At 37.7% G+C, this 25,215-nt stretch overlaps 1 protein-coding gene across 2 annotated transcripts in view; it reads left to right on the forward strand.

Moving 5' to 3' along the window:
* LOC132119699 (intermediate filament family orphan 2-like) overlaps positions 1-22,898 on the forward strand; it is a 32,197-nt gene extending 9,299 nt beyond the window's left edge. Inside the window, exons 2-9 of one of the 2 annotated variants that reach the window (XM_059529888.1) lie at positions 8,041-8,101; positions 15,270-15,365; positions 17,974-18,144; positions 18,519-18,658; positions 20,501-20,690; positions 21,239-21,328; positions 21,406-21,530; positions 21,981-22,898. In XM_059529888.1, the coding sequence (XP_059385871.1) occupies positions 8,041-8,101; positions 15,270-15,365; positions 17,974-18,144; positions 18,519-18,658; positions 20,501-20,690; positions 21,239-21,328; positions 21,406-21,530; positions 21,981-22,086 (979 nt within the window). In that variant the 3' untranslated portion in view covers positions 22,087-22,898. The remainder of the gene's footprint in view (positions 1-8,040; positions 8,102-15,269; positions 15,366-17,973; positions 18,145-18,518; positions 18,659-20,500; positions 20,691-21,238; positions 21,329-21,405; positions 21,531-21,980) is intronic. The other variant, XM_059529889.1, reaches the window with a different exon arrangement.
* The last annotated feature ends 2,317 nt before the right edge of the window (positions 22,899-25,215 follow it).

The raw sequence follows: 25,215 nt of genomic DNA on the forward strand, positions 1-25,215 counted from the left end.
CCTTGTGAATAAAACCATAAGCCACAAGATATCCTTAGTAAGTTATTTTGTCTGAGCTGTTGTTAAGAACAATGCAAACCACCCTAAAACCGGTTATGCATAGTTTTGAAGGACTTAAAGGGACAGTTCACCCAAAAATTGAAGTTCTGCCATCATTTACTTGCCCTCGTGTCGTTCCAAACCTGTATGACTTTCTGTATGACCAACATTCTTCCAAACATCTTCTTTTGTCTTCAGCTGAAAGAAATCCATACAGGAACAATGTGATATAAATATTACTGCAATTTGGGAAGCACAGAGATTAATAGCAGTATTTGTGAATGGAATGTTATTGTGGTACCAGTAACTATCTTTAAATCTAATCCACATTATATAAGCAGTTGGGTAGTGTGCTTCAGAGCTGGGTCTGTCCTCTGTTTGGCTTTCGGTCAGCCGTTACTGATACGCTCACAGATCATTTAGAGGTGTGGGTTATTTTCTCTCACTCTATTTTCAGTGCTGTATTCATGACGTTTGAGGAAGAGAGGCCTCATGGAGATCAGCTGATTCATTCAGTTCTGTATATATTGAATGTCGTTCAATATGCTTTCTAGTAGTGATGTAACGATTCACTCAAGTCACGATTCGAATCGCGATTTTGATTTCACGATTCGATTCAATTCAATTTTTTTTTTTTTTTTTACAAAATTAGATTTAAGACAAATTATAAATTAAATGTGTCATTTTAATATTTGTTGGACAAAATCCTGCATGTTTCTTTGTGAAACTGAAATATAACACTATAATACACTAATATAGCACTTTCATATCATTGCTCTTTTGTTGGTTTTGATTGCATCTGTTGTCCTTATATTTGTAAGTCACTTGGGATAAAAGCGTCTGCTGAATAACATTTAAACACAATGTAAATGTTAATAACAAAACTAATTTGAAATTTTAAAACAAGCCCCAAACCAAATAAATAACACAAATCAAATAAATCTCTTCATATAAACAAACTAAGGCTTTGTATGTGCTCTTTCCGTTTAAAATGAGAGGCAACCACTGCATTTTAATCATGATCCAAACAAAGATGCTGCATGCATGAAACATGAGCAGCTTTTAATCTAAATTAGATTGTATAATTTTGAAATTTGAAGTAAAAACAGAATGGTTTGCATCCTTACTTGCTAGAATGCAAAAGCATCTTATGCTTATATCTGGCTCTGGAGAGAAAGAGAATAAAGTCTTTGTCATGTCTTGCCTCAACTTTCTGTTTCAAAGAAAATATGCAAACATAGGAGTGTATTTTGATTGAATTGAGTTGCAGTTGTAGTTTATGTTAAAATATGTTTGTGCTGCATGATTTTTGAGCAATAGGTCGTGAAGATTTAGTCCTTAAGCAAGTTGATTAGGTTAAGGACTGCAACAAACGATAATCGATTAATCGATTATAATATAATAATATATTATAATGATATAATTATATTATATATTATATATTATTATAATATATTATTATAATATATAATAATATATTATTAGAACGATTAATCGAATGACTGTCACTTATTTACTGATTAATCAGTGTAGGGTTTGAACGATTATTCAGCTTTTGCAGTTTGTTAGTTTTAGTTATAGTACATATTCTTTACATATTGGCTTATAGCAGAAAGCCAAGTAGTAATTCTAGCTAAAAGCAACACTGATGCTGTTTTTTTAAATATATATATATACTGTAAACCACAGTTTTCTAATTGTTGCTGTGTTTGCTGTGTGTTTATTTTGTCATTGAGAGTAAAGCACGCAGCATATATTTTCATATTCATCTAAACGCCGCTCTCAGCATGCATCAGGATATTCGCTTACAGTAACACTCTGCTTGCGTATACAGGACTGCTTTTTACCTCTAACTGAAAAACTTAAAATAAATCTTTCCCACACTCTTCTGGTTCTGCTTCATTTGTGCATCTCCTAAGCGTATCTTCTATTGGATTGCAGGCCCTTGCATTATGTCATATGAGATCAAACGACTAATCAACAACAAAAATATTTGTCCACAATTTTTTTTTTTGTCAACGTTGTCATTAATTTCAACTAATCATTTTAGCCCTACTTAGGTTTGTGAAAAATAATCTACTGTATTGTCCCTATTCAATGCAATGAAAGGTTGAAAGAGCTGAAAACTGTTTTGCATTCCGCACAATTATGTAAGTGTTCTTTGGTTGTGCAACTGAATTTCCCTGTTTAACAACTTGAAATTATTATTTGGAAGCACTGCAAGGAACACGTTTGTGGCAGCCAGGGGATTCTTGATCTTTCTGCATTCTGCCTCGACCTGCTCACGTGGTTCATAACTTTTTTAACAGGTCTTATGCAAATAATTATTGTGCTTGTTAAGGCAAGCTGCACAGTTACAATCGACCGTGTTGTTTGCTAAACCCTTCAATCCTGAGTATTAAACTCTGGCATGTAACTCAGACTTGAATGAAACCTCGAGTCATGTGGCTTGTTTTTACTAATTTTCAACCGGCTGATGATGAAAATGTGATACAACCATCCAAAACACACTTATAACCATCTAGCAATGCAATAGCAACCAGAACATCTTAGCAACCACATAGAAGTGCCAAAACACAATGTCTTTAATGCAAGCAACAGAAACTAATAGCTTGGTTTAACATACGTTAACATACTGAACCTGAACAGTAGAATTTACATCTCAAAGTAATAATAATAATAATAATAATAATAAATAATGCAATGTAAGCAATTATTAAATTAAGTTGTATAAATTAAAAAAAATTTTTTTTTGATTATTCAAAATGAATTAAACCATTCAAATAGAATACAGAAAAATGACAACGTAAAAACATGGATTTTATGGAAGTAATCAAACAGATTTTATAGTGCCTCTCTCTCTCTCTCTCTCTTGCACATCTCTTCTGGAGGACAATATGATCAGTGTGAAATATTCCCAGTAAACCCACATGGTGAAGACATCCGAGGCTGTCACGAAGGGACCAGTGAACGTGCCAGGGAAAGACTATTAGCGATAAATCATGGCATGTGATTTATGCGTTTGATTAGGCTGCTGTGAATGAGCGCAGAAGAACCTGTTCTGTCCGCTGCAGCTCAGGTTAATCGTTCAGACCCTGAACTCACAAACAAACACATCGCTCATTTCCTGCATTGGCTTGCGCTTTTATTTCTGCACATGCAGCAGTATTTCAGCAGAGATGGATCACTGGTCAACACACGTTTGAATAAACTGAGACGAGTAGAATCATTTGTGTCACAGAAAAAAATGTCAGGAAACAGGTTGCGCTCTTTAAAGTGTTTAAGCTGAACATGCTGACCCTTAACCAACAGCTTTTAGCGCCATTAGACCTCTGTAGATGCAAACAGCTGGCCATAAACAGTTTACCTCCCATATACAAGACATTAGCATATGCCTCTGTCATATTTGCATATATACAGTAGGATGAAGTAAGTCCTCCTGGGAAATTAATGTTTATGAGTTTGGCGATAGCATTTTCCTCCTCTATTTTCACTTCCTAGCTTTACAGAGCCAAAAAAATGATAATAATTTGGAGTTGCCATAAAGAATAATAGGAAATGTACCTTGGTCACATGAGTCTGTCCCCTAATTAACAGGCGAAATGAGTCATATTTTCTGGGACATTTTAACATACTTCATAAACATTACACAAATTGCAATGCAAAACAAATTAGTGAATGACTAACTCCAAAAACACTACAGATTTATTCTGATTCTAAGCATAATAATAAATGCATTTAGAAAATATGATTAGTAAAATGAAATCAAATAGATGCAAACAGACTTTTCTACGTGCTGAAATTATGCCTGTTTCATGCATCACATTAAGTTTATTCAATTGTTTGTTAAAATGCATGAATCTTAAATATTTTTTGAGAGCGCTGTGAGATTAACTAAGGAGTTTTTGTGACACTGAATCATTTGTGCAGTGCATAATGGGACTCATTTGTAAGGCACGTGGTCATCAGTAGCCAGATATCTGTGTGCTGACTTGACCTTGTATGGTATTAGACTCTCAAACAAACAGGAAATTGTCCTTATAGGGTTTGGGAGTGAAGTAGTCCTCTTGTTGTCATTCCTGGGTTTAGGTTCAGTGTTACTGGATTAAAGTCACTCCTCACGTGTTGTTCTGGAGAACTTAAAGTGATTCATCTTTAATGAGAAGGAACATATCGTGTTTTTAAATAACCTTAAGTTTACATAAACACCTGCATTTTTGGTCCATGGTCAGAAGCAAACACTGTACGATTTAAACCTTCACTACCATTCTGTAAGATTTTTATTTTTTTATATTTTATGCTTAATAAAGGCTGCATTTATTTGATTCAAAATACAGTAAAATATTGTTATAATTTAAAATAAGTCTTTTCTGTGTAAATATATTTTGAAATGTGATTTATTCCTGTGATCAACGCTGAATTTTCAACATCTTACTCCAGTCTTCAGTGTCACGTGATCCTTCAGAAATCATTTTAATACTTTGATGAACGTTTAATGTCTCCTTTCATGCCAACAGACATGGATTAAAAGCCACAAAACTCTAATTCTGGAAATTAAATACCCCGTGTGATGAATAATACCTTAATCCTGATGGCAGACTATTTTTGCTGATGGAACACTGCAGTTTTTGCCCGTGGGGGAAAAAAATAAAGCTTCATATAAATGTAAACTGAATACTGATACATATCATATATCTGAAATCTGACCTGCATGTCTTTTCAAATCTGTTAAAGATAATTATTATGTGGAAATGTGGAATATTCATGAGTTTAATTATGTGTTCTAATGACAGTAACTTTCTTCATCCTATACAAAGGTCCACACTGTCCACTGTGATCAGATTGTGTTCTTCTGTCCTCTGCATCAATGCTAACGCCACCCTGCGTCCAGCAGGAAGTGATGCGCTGTGCTGTGCTGTGATTGGCTGATGTGGCTGATGAACTCCAGTGACCTGCAGAGCTCTGCAGCAGTGTGATTCACACACCAGCACTTTAGGAGCAGCGTTCAGTCAGCATCAGTCCAGACACAGACAGACAGAGACAGAGAATACAGTGACCAGCTGCAGCTCCACAGATCTGACAGGACGGAAGGTTAGCAGGTTATTAGGTTATGATAGAGAGAGAGAGAGAGAGAGAGAGAGAGAGATGGATGGATGGATGGATAAAGCAATATATACATAGATCAATGGATAGATAAGAAGATGGATAGATTGATGTATAGATAGATGATAGATGGATGGATGGATGGATTAGATGGAAAGAATGATAAATAGAAGATAGATAAAATGATGGATGGACAGAACAATATATAGAACGACAGATAGGATGATGGATGGATTGATGGATTTATAGAATGATAGAACAATGAATGAAGGATGGATGGATGGATGGAACAACACATGGATAGAACTATAGATGGATAGAGCAATGGATGGATGAATTAGATGGATAAAGCCATAAATAAATGTGCAATGGGAAGATAAAATGAAGGATAAATGGATGGATGAATAGATTAAGTGATGGATAGATGGACAGAACAATAGATCGAATGACAGATGGACAGATAGATGATGGAATGATAGATGGATGAATAAAACCAGTTAAATGAATAGAATGATGGAAGAATGGATAGAATGATAGATAGATGGATATATAAAATGATGGATGGATGGATGGATGGATGGACTGCTCAATAGATAGAATGGCATAGATGGATAGATATATGATAGTATGATGGATGGATGGATGAATAGAATGATAGAACGAACAAATTAACAAACGATAGATAGATAGATAGATAGAAAGATAGATAGATAGATAGATAGATAGATAGATAGATAGATAGATGTGTTTGTAGTTTATGATCTTTTCTGCGGTTTCCTTGGTTTTAAATGTGTTTTCTGCCACAACAGGAAAGCAGAGGTCTGCGGTGTGTTTTGTGACGGCATGTGTTTTCCTGAAGTGTCTTTTATGTGTGTTTGATAGCGCACGTGTGTGTGTGTGTGTGTGTCTTAAGGGAAAGTTTCCACTTCCCTCACCCTAATTAGTAAGCTGACCTCACATGGCTGTGTGTCCTCTATAGAGCTGTGTCTCCTTCAGCAGCTCTGCGGTGTGAGTGTGTACTGTTTACCTCCTCGTAGTAACAGTGAAGCGGCTCAGAGCCGGCAGTAAATGTGATCGAGTGCTTCATCTGCTCAAGCGTTGCTGTAGTAACAGGGAGAAATGATTTGATGGTCTGTAGAAAGAGTCCCTCCGGCACACAGAGCTGTTCTGCAGTTCTGTCTACACGCTTGATTAACTGCCTCTTTACAGCTGTCACTCATAGTTTCCAGGCTTTACATTTATCTGACGCTTTGATCCAAAGCAACTTACATTTCCTATATATGTCAGAGGTCGCACGCCTCTGGAGCCACTAGGGTTAAGTGTCTTGCTCAGGGACACATTGGTGTCTCACAGTGGATTCGAACCTGGGTCTCTCACACCAAAGACGTGTGTCTTATCCACTGCGCCAACACCACCCCATGGTGTACGTGGTCGTACATCTTTAAGACACAGATGTACGAATTTAAGTAATGGTTTGAGTGCTTTCAGAAGCATTTCTCGGGGTTGTGGTTTGTCATTTCCTGATTTTAATTTACATTACAAGTTACTGTAAACCAAACAGAGACCACAGAATACACAATAACCTAGCCTTGTTATATAGTGATTTATAATACATTTTATTTATTATTAATAATAATAATAATAATAATCAAATAGCCAATCACAGCATATTTTTTAAAGTAGTGACTTATGCATCCTCACTAAATAAAATTATTCAAAGTATAAAAGTGTATTCTAGGTATAAAATGTCTTAAAAATAAATACTACTGACCCCAAATAAAATAATATATTGAAGGCTTGTTTCCGCCACTGAGCACAAGATAAAAAAAGGTAGCTAATTGCAACGTTTTATATCACAATTATTTTCTGAGATATGACTTCCTAATACTAGCTTTTGAGAAAAAAAAAAGTCACAGTTTTTGCGAGATATAAACTCACAATTCTGACTTTATAGCACAAAATTGCTGAGGAAAAAGAATGGTATAAAAAGTTATAATAAAAAGTTTTATTCAGTGGCAGAAACAAGCTTCCATAATAATATCCTTATTATTTATTAAATTAAATAATATTATTAATTCATTGTTTCAATTGTATTCTATTTAATTATATATATATATATATATATATATATATATATATATATATATTGAATATAATTTAAATATAATTTATTGATTTAATTGATCACATAAGAATAAGTAAATTTTTGCTATATTTCAGGTGATGAATTAGTTGATGTCTATAAAGAATCAATCCCATAAGTCTACCCTTTGGTCTGGTTGTGCTGGTTTTCCTCTGTCTGTCAGAGTGCAGTGTTGGGTTACAAATCCGGCTCGTCCCAGACACCTTGGGATGGGCACACAGACCACAGACGCCAGCGGAGCACAGCCCAGGGTTTACCGGAGGATTCCTGAGCTCGACGATCAATGAGACCAAAGGGGAACAGATGAGCCTTTGTCCGCATATGAACACAATATGAACCATCTGCATAGCTATCATTGGGCAGGACTGCTTGATGTTAATTTACACTGTGAGCTGAATAATGACACTGTTGTCTTTTTAGAGCTGAAGGTTGCATCACTGATTCTGTTATTGTCCGGTTTATTACTGTGAAGCAGCTATACAATGTATTTTTGCCTATTGTTACAAATATACCCCAGTGACTTAAGACTAGTTTTGAGGTCCAGGGTAACATATAGGAATATACATCTTAAATGTGACATGTGAATGAATTCACTTTCATTTGCATAGAAGTATTTCATTCATTGGATTCCCCACCAAAGGAGTCTTTGATGCTGTTGCCACAACAGCGAAGTTGTGATTTTATAACATAACTGTGATATATAATGACTGATAGTGTAATGTTCAGACTCATCAGAGGTGTGTGCTGTGTTGCAGATGGGAGGAGGAGCTGTCGAGAAGAGAACAGATGGAGTCGATGGTGCAGACGCTTCAGGAGGTGAGCTCACCTTCGCTCCAGGCGTCTAGACTCTCTCACTGTGACACTAATGACTTTTGCTATTTATATGACGTGGGTTTCTCACTTGACGACCTTGTAGCTGAAACCTATGACATGAGTGTCCACATCCAGATCCATGATGCAGGAGAACATGCTGACATTATACACTTAAAAGGGCGGAATTCAACATGTTTATTCCCCAAATGCAAAGCACAAATAAGATCTTCTCAAGCGTTTCTCCTATTCACAATAAATGGATTCTTTTCAGGCAAAATATATATTTTTTTCTGGTCAAAATATATGTAGAATACTTTCTTAAAGGGATAGTTTTACTGAAAATTCTGTCATTCTGTTCCAAACCTTTATGTGTTAAACACAAAAGATGTTTTGACGAATGTTGGTAACCAAACAGTTTCTGGTCCCCGTTGACTTATGGAAATAAATATTATGGAAGTCAACTGTTTGGTTCCCAACATTCTTCAGAACATTTTGTTTTGTATTCAGCAAAAGAAAGAAACTGGTGAGTAAATGATCACAGAATTGTTCATTTTTGGATGAACTGTCCCTTTGAGAAAATATATTTTCCAAATGTAAAATATATTTTGTTTAAACCTTTAAATGCCAAAATGCATTTCCGATCTAAGAAAAAAAAGTGATGCAATGTATTTATGTATTTTGAGTATAAACATATATTTACACTGAATTTTGTTTATATAAAATGGACAAAAACTATATGAGATAATTTATTGAAAAACATATAAGAAAACATACTTCACGGGGCAAGAAAATACACTTCCGATTTTAAAATACATTTTGAATTAATGCTTAATTTACATAAAATAAATGTAAATAAAAACTAAAATGTACAGTACATAGAAAATATCTGAGGAAATATATTTAAAAACATTTCAAAGGACAGGAAAAATATTTTAAAACATTTTGGGTCAATGCAAAAGGTATTTGTATAAACAATGTATATATATTTAAATTAAATGCTTAAGAAAATATTGGCAAACATAATTCAAAGGGGCCAGATTTTGAGTCAATGCATGTCCAAAGTATAAATATATTGAAATATATATATTAAAATAGCCAGAAAGTATATGAAAAAATATAAGTAAAAATGTGTCAAAATATATTTATGTATTTTAACATTTTAACAATTTAATGTTTGGTCATTTTTTGTTTAATATTGCTGTATGGATTCTTGCATGTTTCTCCTCTAAATAATGTCTCAGTTTGTGCTCAGATTGATTAAACCTACCATCAAAAGTCAGAGATTTGAGAAATGTTAAAGTTTAAATAATAAGCAACCATCCACAACATCCTAAATCACAAATGATCAAATTAAATCTGGAGTTCCTTGAAATGACCCCTATAGAGTATGTGAGTGTGTGCATGCTAAAATACACAATGAGTATCTTCTCACACATGTGATCTGAGCAAATATAAATGACTGTGTGTATGTGTGTGTGTGTGTGTGTGTGTGTGTGTGTGTACTTAAACAATCTGGGTCAAGGCTGTAAATGGGATGCATTTAAGAGTTTGAGTGTTTAAATATGCCCATGTGGCCCAGTGCTGCATTCATGTCAGTCTCAAACTCACCACATTCCCCAAGAAACCCGCTGCTGGTTAGAGATCCATCCTCTGCTGATGCAGCGGGAAAATCAATAAACGGCTGCATCTGTGTTTGTGTTGGATTATGGGTCAGCAAAACTGCAGAGGAGAGAAATCCCAAACTGCCCTGACTTATATGGATTTCCTCTCCAACCAACAACTCCAAAAAAGGTACAAAAGCTGTCACTGAGGTGGTATCTTTTCAAAAGCTACAATTTTGTACCTTATTTAGCCCTAAAGGTGCATATCAGTACCTTAAAGATACATATTAGAACCTAAAATGTACATATTAGTATCTCAATGGTATTAATATTTGTACCATCCCAGAGACAGTTTTCGTACCTTTTTTTTTCAGGAAGTGTGTGCTCATGGCATTTAACATGAAGATCTGTCTGTAAGCTTTATTACAGTTTTTTCGATTGCTAAATGAAGGTGAGCACATCTGGAGCTACATGTGCAAAACTCTAACTACAGTCTGCACCAGCAACAGTCACCTGAGCGAAACAGTTCACATCACCTGCAAAACTCATTCCAAGCAACACAACTCTTAACACACGGCTCAAAACAGACTCAGTGCAGCCAAACACCACACACAACTCTCACTGAGATAACACACACCGTCACTCAGAACACACCGAGAGGAAAAACACCACACACAACCCTCGCTGAGATAACACACACCGTCACTCAGAACACACCGAGAGGAAAAACACCACACACAACTCTCACTGAGATAACACACACCGTCACTCAGAACACACCGAGAGGAGAAACACTACACACAACCCTCACTGAGATAACACACACCGTCACTCAGAACACACAGAGAGGAGAAACACTACACACAACTCTCACTGAGATAACACACACCGTCACTCAGAACACACCGAGAGGAGAAACACTACACACAACCCTCACTGAGATAACACACACCGTCACTCAGAACACACCGAGAGGAGAAACACTACACACAACCCTCACTGAGATAACACACACCGTCACTCAGAACACACCGAGAGGAAAAACACCACACACAACTCTCACTGAGATAACACACACCGTCACTCAGAACACACCGAGAGGAGAAACACTACACACAACCCTCACTGAGATAACACACACCGTCACTCAGAACACACCGAGAGGAGAAACACTACACACAACTCTCGCTGAGATAACACACACCGTCACTCAGAACACACCGAGAGGAGAAACACCACACACAACCCTCGCTGAGATAACACACACCGTCACTCAGAACACACAGAGAGGAGAAACACTACACACAACTCTCGCTGAGATAACACACACCGTCACTCAGAACACACCGAGAGGAGAAACACCACACACGACCCTCGCTGAGATAACACACACCGTCACTCAGAACACACCGAGAGGAGAAACACCACACACGACCCTCGCTGAGATAAGACACACCGTCACTCGGAACACACCGAGAGGAGAAACACCACACACAACCCTCGCTGAGATAACACACACCGTCACTCGGAACACACCGAGAGGAGAAACACCACACACAACCCTCGCTGAGATAACACACACCGTCACTCGGAACACACCGAGAGGAGAAACACCACACACAACCCTCGCTGAGATAACACACACCGTCACTCGGAACACACCGAGAGGAGAAACACCACACACAACCCTCGCTGAGATAACACACACCGTCACTCAGAACACACAGAGAAGAGAAACACCACACACGACCCTCACTGAGATAACACACACCGTCACTCAGAACACACCGAGAGGAGAAACACCACACACAACCCTCGCTGAGATAACACACACCGTCACTCAGAACACACAGAGAGGAGAAACACTACACACAACTCTCACTGAGATAACACACACCGTCACTCAGAACACACCGAGAGGAGAAACACCACACACAACCCTCGCTGAGATAACACACACCGTCACTCAGAACACACCGAGAGGAGAAACACCACACACGACCCTCGCTGAGATAAGACACACCGTCACTCGGAACACACCGAGAGGAGAAACACCACACACAACCCTCGCTGAGATAACACACACCGTCACTCAGAACACACCGAGAGGAAAAACACCACACACAACCCTCGCTGAGATAACACACACCATCACTCGGAACACACCGAGAGGAGAAACACCACACACGACCCTCGCTGAGATAACACACACCATCACTCGGAACACACCGAGAGGAGAAACACCACACACAACCCTCGCTGAGATAACACACACCATCACTCGGAACACACCGAGAGGAGAAACACCACACACGACCCTCGCTGAGATAACACACACATCACTCAGAACACACCGAGAGGAGGAACACCACACACGACCCTCACTGAGATAACACACACCGTCACTCAGAACACACCGAGAGGAGAAACACCACACACGACCCTCACTGAGATAACACACACCGTCACTCAGAACACACCGAGAGGAGGAACACCACACACGACCCTCACTGAGATAACACACACCGTCACTCAGAACACACCGAGAGGAGAAACACTACACACGACCCTCGCTGAGATAACACACACCGTCACTCAGAACACACCGAGAGGAGAAACACTACACACGACCCTCGCTGAGATAACACACACCGTCACTCAGAACACACCGAGAGGAGAAACACCACACACAACCCTCGCTGAGATAACACACACCGTCACCCAGAACACACCGAGAGGAGGAACACCACACACGACCCTCACTGAGATAACACACACCGTCACTCAGAACACACCGAGAGGAGAAACACTACACACGACCCTCACTGAGATAACACACACCGTCACTCAGAACACACCGAGAGGAGGAACACCACACACGACCCTCACTGAGATAACAGTTACCGTCACTCAGAACACACCGAGAGGAGGAACACCACACACAACCCTCGCTGAGATAACACACACCGTCACTCAGAACACACCGAGAGGAGAAACACCACACACAACCCTCGCTGAGATAACACATACCGTCACCCAGAACACACCGAGAGGAGGAACACCACACACGACCCTCACTGAGATAACACACCGTCACTCAGGACACACCGAGAGGAGGAACACCACACACGACCCTCACTGAGATAACACACACCGTCACTCAGAACACACCGAGAGGAGGAACACCACACACAACCCTCGCTGAGATAACACACACCGTCACTCAGAACACACCGAGAGGAGAAACACTACACACGACCCTCACTGAGATAACACACACCGTCACTCAGAACACACCGAGAGGAGGAACACCACACACGACCCTCACTGAGATAACACACACCGTCACTCAGAACACACCGAGAGGAGAAACACCACACACAACCCTCACTGAGATAACACACACCGTCACTCAGAACACACCGAGAGGAAAAACACCACACACAACTCTCACTGAGATAACACACACCGTCACTCAGAACACACCAAGAGGAGACACACTACACACAACCCTCGCTGAGATAACACACACCGTCACTCAGAGCACACCGAGAGGAGGAACACCACACACAACCCTCGCTGAGATAACACACACCGTCACTCAGAACACACAGAGAAGAGAAACACCACACACAACCCTCGCTGAGATAACACACACCGTCACCCAGAACACACCGAGAGGAGGAACACCACACACGACCCTCACTGAGATAACACACACCGTCACTCAGAACACACCGAGAGGAGAAACACCACACACAACCCTCGCTGAGATAACACACACCGTCACTCAGAACACACAGAGAGGAGAAACACTACACACAACCCTCGCTGAGATAACACACACCGTCACTCAGAACACACCGAGAGGAGAAACACCACACACAACCCTCGCTGAGATAACACACACACCGTCACTCAGAACACACCAAGAGGAGACACACTACACACAACCCTCGCTGAGATAACACACACCGTCACTCAGAACACACCGAGAGGAGGAACACCACACACGACCCTCGCTGAGATAACACACACCGTCACTCAGAACACACCGAGAGGAGAAACACCACACACAACCCTCGCTGAGATAACACACACCGTCACCCAGAACACACCGAGAGGAGAAACACCACACACGACCCTCGCTGAGATAACACACAGCGTCACCCAGAACACACCGAGAGGAGAAACACCACACACGACCCTTGCTGAGATAACACACACCGTCACTCAGAACACACCGAGAGGAGAAACACCCCACACAACCCTCGCTAAGATAACACACACCGTCACTCAGAACACACCGAGAGGAGAAACACCACACACGACCCTCGCTGAGATAACACACACCGTCACTCAGAACACAACGAGAGGAGAAACACTACACACAACCCTCGCTGAGATAACACACACCGTCACTCAGAACACACCGAGAGGAGAAACACCACACACGACCCTCGCTGAGATAACACACACCGTCACTCAGAACACACCGAGAGGAGAAACACTACACACAACCCTCGCTGAGATAACACACACCGTCACTCAGAACACACCGAGAGGAGAAACACTACACACACCCCTCGCTGAGATAACACACACCGTCACTCAGAACACACCGAGAGGAGAAACACTACACACAACCCTCACTGAGATAACACACACCGTCACTCAGAACACACCGAGAGGAGAAACACTACACACACCCCTCGCTGAGATAACACACACCGTCACTCAGAACACACCGAGAGGAGAAACACTACACACAACCCTCGCTGAGATAACACACACCGTCACTCAGAACACACCGAGAGGAGAAACACTACACACAACCCTCACTGAGATAACACACACCGTCACTCAGAACACACCGAGAGGAGAAACACTACACACACCCCTCGCTGAGATAACACACACCGTCACTCAGAACACACCGAGAGGAGAAACACTACACACACCCCTCGCTGAGATAACACACACCGTCACTCAGAACACACCGAGAGGAGAAACACTACACACAACCCTCACTGAGATAACACACACCGTCACTCAGAACACACCGAGAGGAGAAACACTACACACAACCCTCGCTGAGATAACACACAGCGTCACCGTCACTATTTTCCACAAAGATATGAAGGAGCACAACTGTTTTCAGAATTGATAATAATCAGAAATGTTTCTTGAGCATTAAATCATCATATTAGAATGATTTCTGAAAATCATGTGACACTAATGACGCTGAAAACTCAAATAAATTACATAAATTACATTTGAAATATATTAAAATATAAAACACTTATTTTAAATTGAAATAATATTACTGTTTTTTTTTGTAATCACATTTCTGATCAAATGAATGCAGCCTTGGTGAGCAGAAGAGACTTGTTTTGACCAGTACGTAAAGGACTACTTTTAATGCTTGTCAGTGGAGATGTTTTGGCTAACTAGAACTAACTAAACGGCTAAACCCTGAGCGCTTGAGTGACGTGTCATCTTACAGGCTATTTCGTGTATTCTTATGTTGCTTTGTGTGTTCATGTTTTCTTATGTCCGTGTTTGTTCAGAACGTAAACGAATCCGAAGCCATTCAGGACGAGTTGAACGAGAATGTCGAAAGACTGAAAGCTGAACTGGTGGTCTTCAAGAGCCTTATGAGCGATGTGAGTATTTCCATATCTAGAGCCCAAAATATCACAGACACTTGAAGATCAGTATTGTATTGTTTTATCACACCTTCAGATCACAGCATAAGAATGTGTTTTCAGTCCACGGATGATGGATGATGTTTTTACCACATTTGATAAGGATCTGAGTTTTTTTAATCAGGTTTTAATCTCTGTGACTGGTTGTTTTCCGTGACACTCGCTCCGCTTTATTTGGCTCTTGTCTCCTCTGGCAGAAACACAGAGACAATACACAGACAAACAGAGATCTGTTTTAAGTCTCATTGTCATAATATCATTATCTCACGCATACACACCTTCGTTTGAACCGGCTGATCTAGATGGTGTGGAATGAATAAACCGTTTATCCACATGTCACCTGAATTGACAGCTTAATGATTAGAGTTACTCACCTTCTCTTCATCTGTCAGCCAGTCACTCACTCGAGTGTCAGAGTTTAGGAACAATAAAAGCTGTTAACTGAAATCGCTATTTATCATAAAGGCTGGCGGTCGGAGCCACTCTAGAGCCGTAGAAAACCGGAGGAAAATCCTGGACCTGAAAGTAAGAGAGAATGCAAGATGTGATCTGTGAAAGTACTGAGTGGACTGAATTTAATGAGGAAAAACAATTGCCCTGATTTGTTTTATTTGTATCTGTTTCGATGGAAGTGTATTTCCGCCATTGAATAAAAAATGAAAACAGGAATCATGACTTTTTATCTCACAATTTAATACCCATTCCCCTTAGTTACTGCAGCTATGTCCAACAACCATGATGCTCTCACGCCACACAAATCATGTTCTACATTTACATTTGTTCAGTTAGCAGACACTTTTATCCAAAGCGAGTGTTCTCATGCAGTGAAAAATACATCGCGGAGCAAAGAGGATGACAAGCAAGAACGATCATCTCTTCCTCTTTACTACTAGTTATAGCACAAAATAAACATGAATGAACATCAGAAGTGTCATCTCAACCGCAGAAAGATGATTCGTTGGACAATATGGCAGAGTTATGATTGGTCAAACGGTCAATTCAGACTTTCTTGTAACCCTGAGGAAAAAGTCAGAATTGAGAGATATAAACTCTTTTTTTTTTTTGCAAATCTTATTACAAGCACATAACTTGCATTTGAAAGTTATAAATTAGCAATTCTTAGAAGAAAAGTCCAAATTGTGAGATATGAACTTGAAAAAATATATATAATTTGTGTAGAATTGCAAGCTTGATTCTGCCAAAGAATAACAAATTTAAAATGAAACTTTTAATCTCACAATTGCGAGTTTATATCTCATAAAAAAGGTAATTGTGACTGTCTCACAATTCTACCATTTTTCTTGATACATTTTTGAGAACAAAAAGTGAGAATTTTGGGCTTTTCTTCTCAGAATAGCATTTTTATATCTGGTATTTGCAAGTTATAAACCTGGAATACAAATTCTGTTTTCTGAATTGTGAGACATAAACTCAGAATTTGATTTGTATCTTGCAATTCTGAGAAGAAAAGTCTAAAATTCAACTTTTTTTTTCTCGGAAGTGTGAGGAAAGTCAGAATTGCGAGTTTCTTTTTTTATTCGGTTCTTTTTTATTATTATTAATTTGTACCTCAATGTCTGTGTTGCTCGGGCTCCTCCTCTTCTCCATGCAGAACAAATAAATCAGAGCAACTGTTTCCCATGTGACCTTCAGGTGAAATGAACTGCTCATGTTTGTTGCGTGCCTGTGGATTTACCACAAGACTAACTTGTTGGTCTGAGCGTCTGTGTGCAATGACATTGATTGATGACTTGTTTGTAGATTTTAATTGATGTTCAGTAGAAATTACAATGATTTAGCATGATCTTGTAGCATTGTTAGTTTTTGTTAAGAGAATTAGAGTTTCTCGGGTTTTAATCTGCATAACTAAATACATTATGGCCACACACACACTGCAGTTAAATACGCTTGTCACTTGATGCTGTTAAAACACTCCATTAAATTATTTACATGTGACAACTACATTTTCCAAACCAATTCACTCACTTTTCTTTTGAATTTTTATTTTTATTTGTGGTGTGTAGAGAACCAAACTGAACGATTAGTTTTTTTATGTAAGGTGTATTTTTAAGTAAGTGATCTATACTATAATATATATAAATTTTTTTATTAAAAATATCTATTTTCCATATTGTTTTCTATTTTACAATATTTATTGTTTCTATTTTTTTAATTACAATTTCATTTTTATATAAAACAAATTATTATTTAAAAATATGAACATACATTTTTTATTAAAAAAAAAAAAAATATATATATATATATATATATATATATATATATAACACGCCTGTTAATAAATATGGCTGTCAAATCAAATATTGACATAGCCCAGGATTTTACAGTGTGTACATTGCATTCATGTAAATCTGGAGGCATGAGCGTAAGAATACAGTGACCATTGCTTTTTAAAAACAGCTGATGTTCATAAACCAGACTTTGAAGACAAACATCCATCCTGACTAAGCACAAAACTGACACTGCAACTGCAAATGCTGTTTCTTCTGCATCATAAACTCATTTTTTGTACAGAAATCGTTTTCCTTCTGCTTGAATCTTTGTTTAGCAAATGTCCGACCTCGACACCAAGATTCAGGAGAAAGCCATGAAGGTAGACATGGACATCTGCAGGAGAATCGACATAACGGCCAAACTGTGTGACGTGGCCCAGCAGAGGAACTCAGAGGACATGTCCAAGATGTTCAACATCAGTCCATCCAGGACACCAGCAGACAGGGTGGGAAGAACAAACCAAAAAAACTAACTAAAACACATCTTGAGATGTGTTAGAATAGCCTATTAAAATAGAATGCCACTATAATTCAAGTTATGAAAACAAAATACATTTTCTCTGTTTCACCAACAACAAATCATTCCAAATAAAGCCGGAGCACAACATTTACGTGTCTCAGAGCAACACTGTGGTGTTTTTCTTTTGAAATGAATCTGTCTTTGAACAAATCATTTGAATCAATGATTCAATGATCTATTCAGAAAATCTATAGGCAGTTTTTGTGTCATATTTACTTATTCATGACAGGCCTTAACCAGCCAAGGTGCCAGCATAATGTATCACACACCCCTAGCCTGTAATATGTCTGTGTATTTCAGACGGCTGTGGTGTGCAAAAAGAAGGAGAAGAAGCCAGTATCGGATGAGGAAAGCTCAGAGATGGATGCAGATCCCAGCTCCTCGGAGGAGGACGTCCCGTTCAACGTCACAGATGAGATGAAACGCATGATCAACCATCTGTGAGTCCTCACAACCAAAACACATTCAGGTTTCAGTCTGAGATTTGAGATCATCTCATGATTACTCTGGAGACTCCAAGTGGTGATGCAAACAATTGCAGGCAGGCTTGAGCAATTTTGGGGGAAACATGCAGGCTGCTCTTTCTCCATGTGTTTGTGATGAATGTTAATTTTTATCCACTTTGATGTCATGATCACGTAAAGCTGGTATTTCTGTGTTTTTTCTGATACTCACTTTCAAACTTTCACCTAGCTATTGTAGTGCAAGCCAAAGTGCCTGACTCTGATTTTCTCCCCCAAATCTGATATTTTTAAGGTTCTTCACATGCAGCTGTTTGAAATATGGCTCGTATCGTACACCGATCTTAACTGCAAAACCTCTAATTTGACATGCATGCAAAAAAATTAAATAAATGTAAAAAAAAAAAAAAATAAGAAGTCAAAACTTCAATAAATATTTCACTCAAAAAAAACAGTGTTGCATGTTGAATAATGTCAGATCATGTTAGTTGGTAACATATTTATAATTGAGATGTTTTATAAAGACAGGATTTACATTACATTATGCCATGTGATGTGGTATATAGAGGCATTACCATGGTAAAGACTGCACATTACTATAACTCACTCTTAACTCTGTTCTAGCACAAAAACTTAATGCCATGTCAAACCTTCATCGATCACACCTTTTGATAACACCTTTTACAAACATTATGGATTTTATGTGAGTTATGCAAGTGAGGTAATATAAGTGTATTTTCTAACATGACGGTTTTTGCCTGTAGTACTGTAATTATATCAGCAACAGATGTGATCTAAATCATGTACCTTGCATTGTTTGCTCTTGAATTGAACTCATCGTTAAAAGTCCTACATTTTAAAGAGGATCATACTGTTGTGTTTCGGCGATTAAATCAAATGTTCTCAATATATATTACAATAAGCTTATGTTCTGAAACAATGATTGTGTGGATGAAAATGTGTGTAATTGTAATGAAAGCATGAGATCTGTTTTTCGTTTTTCTGTTGTCAGGTTGAAAAAGGTTGTGGTTCTTGTGTCTTTTTGCTGTGAGATCTTTACAGATTTTTATTAAGTAAGTTTAAGAAAAACGTTTATATTATTAGTAATATTTCAAGATGAACACTTACTGTACTAAAGAAACTTAGATGTACTCGATTATCCATACAGTTAGATATATTTTTTTCATAAAGTTATTAGATCATCGGGCTTTTGAGCAACATTTATTTGTTCATCTCCCAATCAACATGGCATTGAATTATATGTTTTAAAACTACAGAGCATTGATAATAAATGTATTTTTACTAAGACATGTTATTGGGAGATAGAAAGTAACAACTGATATGTATATCATTTTATGTAAGTATTCTGTTCTCATTGATTTACATTACAAGCTATCTGAACTTCATCTTACTTTTTGACTTTTGAATAGTTGTTTTTTCCTCTATATTCTTACTTAATAATATTATATAAGCCATAAAATCCTGATGTATTGAAGATGATACTCAACAAAAAGACATAAGCACACTTTATTTTCTGACCTATTTTTCATATCAGGCTTTTCAGGGTAAAATTATGCTTTAAAATAATTAATAAAAAAACAACAACATTGCAAAACAGCAAATGCATACCCAATTTCCACTTGAAAATGTGAGTGCAATTTTTGCTGTTAACAGTGAGGGGAAAAAAATCAGATTTGGGAGTCTAAACGTCGTGTACGTCTGTATGTGTTTGCTTGTCTTCATTCTGGTCCTGTGGCTGTCTTCACTGCCTGCTCTTTCTCTCTCCTCTCTTTCTGTCCCATTCTCTTTCCTCACACGCAGACATTGTTCAGATAACTCATTTGTTGCTAGGCGGGAGACGTCTGAGATGGATGATGACTGTGACAGTTTGACGTGGGAAGAGAACGATGATACGCTGCTGCTATGGGAGGATTTCAACAATTACAACATGCCCTACAGCCTCACCAACAGCACCGCTGCCCCGAACTCCAACGGAGACGCACACGACACTGTGAGCTTACATTTATCATCTCTATACACTGCTGTTCAAATGACTGGACTGGTTTTGAAAGAAGACTCTTCGGCTCACCAAGGCTGCATTTTTCTGATTAAAAATACAGGAAAAACTGTAAAAATGTGAAATAATATATTAATTTAAAAGAACTGTTTTCCATATGAATATATTTTAAAATCTAATTTATTTCTGTGATCAAAAGCTGAATTTTCAGCATCATCACTGATCTTCAGAAATCAATCTAATATGCTGATTTGCTGCTCCAGAAACATTTCTGATTATTATCAATGTTGAAAACAGTTGTGCTGTTTCATATTTTTCTGCAAATTAATTTTTGCTTAAGAAGGAAAGTTCAAAAGAACTGCATTTACTCAAAATAGAAATCTTTTGAAACATTATAAATGTCTTTACTGGATCACTTTAATGCAACGTTGCACAATAAATGTATGAATTTCTTCTAATTTCTTCAGTGTTGTTCTCAGCGCTTTTGTACAGACTGAGAGTAAAGATAAGTGAAATAAGCCGTTGTGTGTAACATGTCTCAGGATTGCAGTCTGGGAAATCTCATCGATGAGACCGAGTCTCTTTTCAAGACCAGAGAGCAGGAATATCAGAAGACAATCGGACAAATCGAGGTTAGACTGTGCTAGTGGGACTGGTTGTGATTGTGTTTAACCTCTTACTGAAGTTGAATGTGTCTGTGATCACACAGATGGAGTTGGCCACGGCTAAGAGTGACATGAACAGACATCTGCATGAGTATATGGAGATGTGCAGCATGAAACGAGGGCTGGACGTACAGATGGAGACCTGCAGGAGAATGATCAAGGGTGGCAGGTGATTTCACAGCATCACTAAAGGGCTGTTTGCTAAGAAAAACAGCTTATAGTGCTGATCTTAGATCCAAATTATTTGTAGTTTATCATAGAAAAGTCGTAGAAAAACCTAGCAATATGTCCTAACCAGGCAAGATGTGATCAGCTAGCAAACGATGAATCACTTTCATTTTAATCAGAGGTCTTCTTTTCCTGTAATGACAAGGCTGACCATATCTTTGTAAATACAGGAATTAGGCGTGGCAATATATTAAAATAAATATAAATAATTTCACTTTACAGTTATGTTATTTTAGTTCAAATTTATTTTATTTCCAGTGATGAAAATATTTGCCTCTTTTAATTTTAGTGAGCTTTTCCATGTTCATTTGATCACTAGTAAGTCCTGCAGACACACATGGCAGCATTTCCTGAGAATGAGGATTTGAATCATCTTCTCTTTCTCTTTCAGAAATTCTCTTTCCATCAGCTCATCCGCGAGCAGTGACTCAGGGAACACTGACGAGATACAAGAGGAGTCGGACAAGGACGGAGAGACGGAAGGGCCAATCAGCTGATACCTGCCCAGTCTGGCCCCGCCCTCTTCCTCCCACCGAGCTCCAATCAACTCTCGGGCCTCCCAGCAATCGACCAATGGTATTACACTGAGGGACAGAGCCCATTCCCACAAATCCTGTAGGTGCTTTAACGTCTCCGTGTCAGAGTGGGGCGGAGATAATGAGGGTTGTTTTTGTGCTTAGACATCAATATCGATGCGTCACACGGTGCCACAGCTGTCACGGGACGGCCTAACTACAAATCAGATCGATCCCAGCTAAAATACATAACACAATACACTTGATCAAACCCCAAATCTCGATGAGAAACCATAAAAAACGTTCAAACAGTGTGAGTGATACACAAGACTGAAAGCTAATCAGCCCAAAACGGACTGAACACATCGGAATGAGTTCCTTAATATTTGTGGCTTTTTATTTTTCTAAAATCTATTTGAGAAATCAACAGTTTACTGCAGAAACATTTTGGCCTTTAATCCCTGATCCAGTTGGCGAATGTGGAAAAAGCTTGTGTTTTATGCAATCAGCCTTATTTTGTGATCTGTGTTTTCCCAGCTAACAAAAATACACTCTATGAATGTTTTGCTGACGTTCCCAGTTAGTTCTGAAAGTGTTATTTCTGAATGTTCTCTGAACATCAAAATGTCCAGTTTTCAACTAAATGTTTTAACCCTCTGGTGCTCTTCAGTCATTTTTCACCCAAAAATTGTCTTTTGTTTTTTAAGATTTTTTTTACTTCATCAGAATGGAATGAATCTTGGTAAAGGTTTTGGCACTTGGTATGTGAAATAAATAAATAATGTACATAATCCCCCCAAAAATAGTCTGACTTGTACTTTTTGTGGTCAAAAATGTCCACATTGGAAATGAATGGGAAGTGAAACTCATCTAGTGGAAACGTTTGGTACTGCGCTCAAAGAAAATCTTACTAAAAGCTCTTTTTTTGTGATATCAACTTCAAAAATGGAACACAACTTATTTACAATTATGGTTTTAATTAAAATGCAGTTTTAAAGTAAAACATGTTTTGGAAAATATGTGTTGTAACAATAAAGTTAAACTTTTTTCTTTGTTTTTCACTTCAGAAATATCTGTGGAGTGCATTCTTTTAGAAAGAGACCAAACTTTGTGCTCCTAGTCATTCAAGATTTACGACATGTAATTTTCAGGTATTTGGTCAATAACTGGCTAACAGGTAAATAAATTGATTATAATTACTGCATAAATATAATACCATATAATTTAGCACAATAAAATCCCCTAAAAATACAAAATATGAAATAAAAACAGTATTGGATTAAAATATAGTACATTAATTTAATTGAAATAAAAATAATAATAATTAGATCATTTTTTACCTGTCCAAAGAAAAGCTCCAGATGGTTAAAACCTTTTTTCTTTTCTTTTTTCTGGATGTGCGAACGTTAAAAGAACATTCCATTTTCTGATTTTGCAAACATTATGGAAATGTTACTTTTGAATGTTCTCTGAACCTTCTGAAACAAATAGTAACATTTAAAAAACTGAAACATTTCAGAAGAAAAAGAATGTCTGTTTTACTGAAAGAACGTGTGTTGAGAACTTTGCCAGAACATTAGCAAAACGTTCCCTGTTAGCTGGGTTTGATTTGATGTGTTATGTACTACGTTCACATGTTTTAATGTTTACACACTTAATGGCAGAATCTGTGGAACAGTGTCCCGTCATTTTAAACAGCAACTAATGATGATTGCAGCTTTTTTAAGGGTTACACACATCAATATCTCAAATATTAAAGAACTATGTGCCTATATATACATCGCAGGTTCATTTTGGATGGCCTTACTGCATTTCCACTTCTTTCTAAAGCACTCGTCATAATCATGGGGGAAATGATCAAATATATATTTTGTTGACTGTATGAGGGACTTTCTTGATGTCTAAGCAGTTTTTTTGTTAGGTTATATCATTAGAAGAGTTTTCAGGTGGAGGTTTTGAGTGTATATAGACCATGTTGGGTGTATCTGAAATTATACCCATGTCTGTAAATATATGTAGATGCAAAAATTACGAATTTTTAATTTTGGCATTAAGCCCTCACAATGGCCACTGTTCCATACAGATTCAGGTTTGTTTTAATGGATATGGTTTGTTCATATAATGGTCTTTTCTGGCGGCTTATATTTAGCATTTTTAGCTTATACACTACTGGTCAAATGTTTGGAAGAATTGAGATTTTTTTAATGTTTTTGAGAGTCTCTCCTGCTTCTTATTTCATCAAAACACAAACATATGAAGCAGCACAAGTGTTTTCACCATTGATAATAATCAGAAATGTTTCTTGTGCAGTAAATCAGCATATTAGACTGATTTCTGAAGATCATGTGACACTGAAGACTGGAGTAATGATGCTGAAAATTCAGCTTTTGATCACAGATATAAATTATATTTCAAAATATATTACAACAAAAAAATATTATTTTAAATTTTAATAATATTTCACAATATTTACAAATTTTACTGTATTTTTGCTCAAATAAATGCAGCTTTGGTGAGCAGAAGAGACTTCTATCAAAAACAATGAATTATTCCAAATGTTTGACCTGTAGTGTACATTCCTTATTAATCTGAAATATGGGGAATAATAAATTGATCAGTGGTTTAATTATAAGCTCAATGATGTAATTATAAGGTCACAATATGGGTTTTAAAAAATATATATTTTATAGTAAATAAGTTGGTGGGTATGTTTATTGTTTATTAATTTTACAATATATTAATTTAGCTCGAGTTGGTATCATATATGATCAAATCATCTGTAAATTTTGCAATTTAGTTTGTGTATTTGATTTCCTAATTTATCAAAGATTGGAAAATCTGGTTTTTGAATTTTATAATATATAAAATTCATCTGATTTTATAATGTTCTGGATATCTGGGGTTAATTTGGATGCTTTTCCCGGCAAAATTAAACATGCACTTATACGAGTCTTTGACTTTTGAAACACTGTTGGCCTACCTTTTAATGCTTATGGTGAAAATCAATCAAATTTTGTTTGTCTGAATCTGAATCGATAACATGGGTCAGATGTCTCTTTTTCAAAATCAATTGAATGGTTTTTGAACAAACAAATGGGAAAAGGGCAGTAT

This window comes from Carassius carassius, chromosome 38 (assembly GCF_963082965.1).
Source record: "Carassius carassius chromosome 38, fCarCar2.1, whole genome shotgun sequence".
NCBI lineage: Eukaryota > Metazoa > Chordata > Actinopteri > Cypriniformes > Cyprinidae > Carassius > Carassius carassius.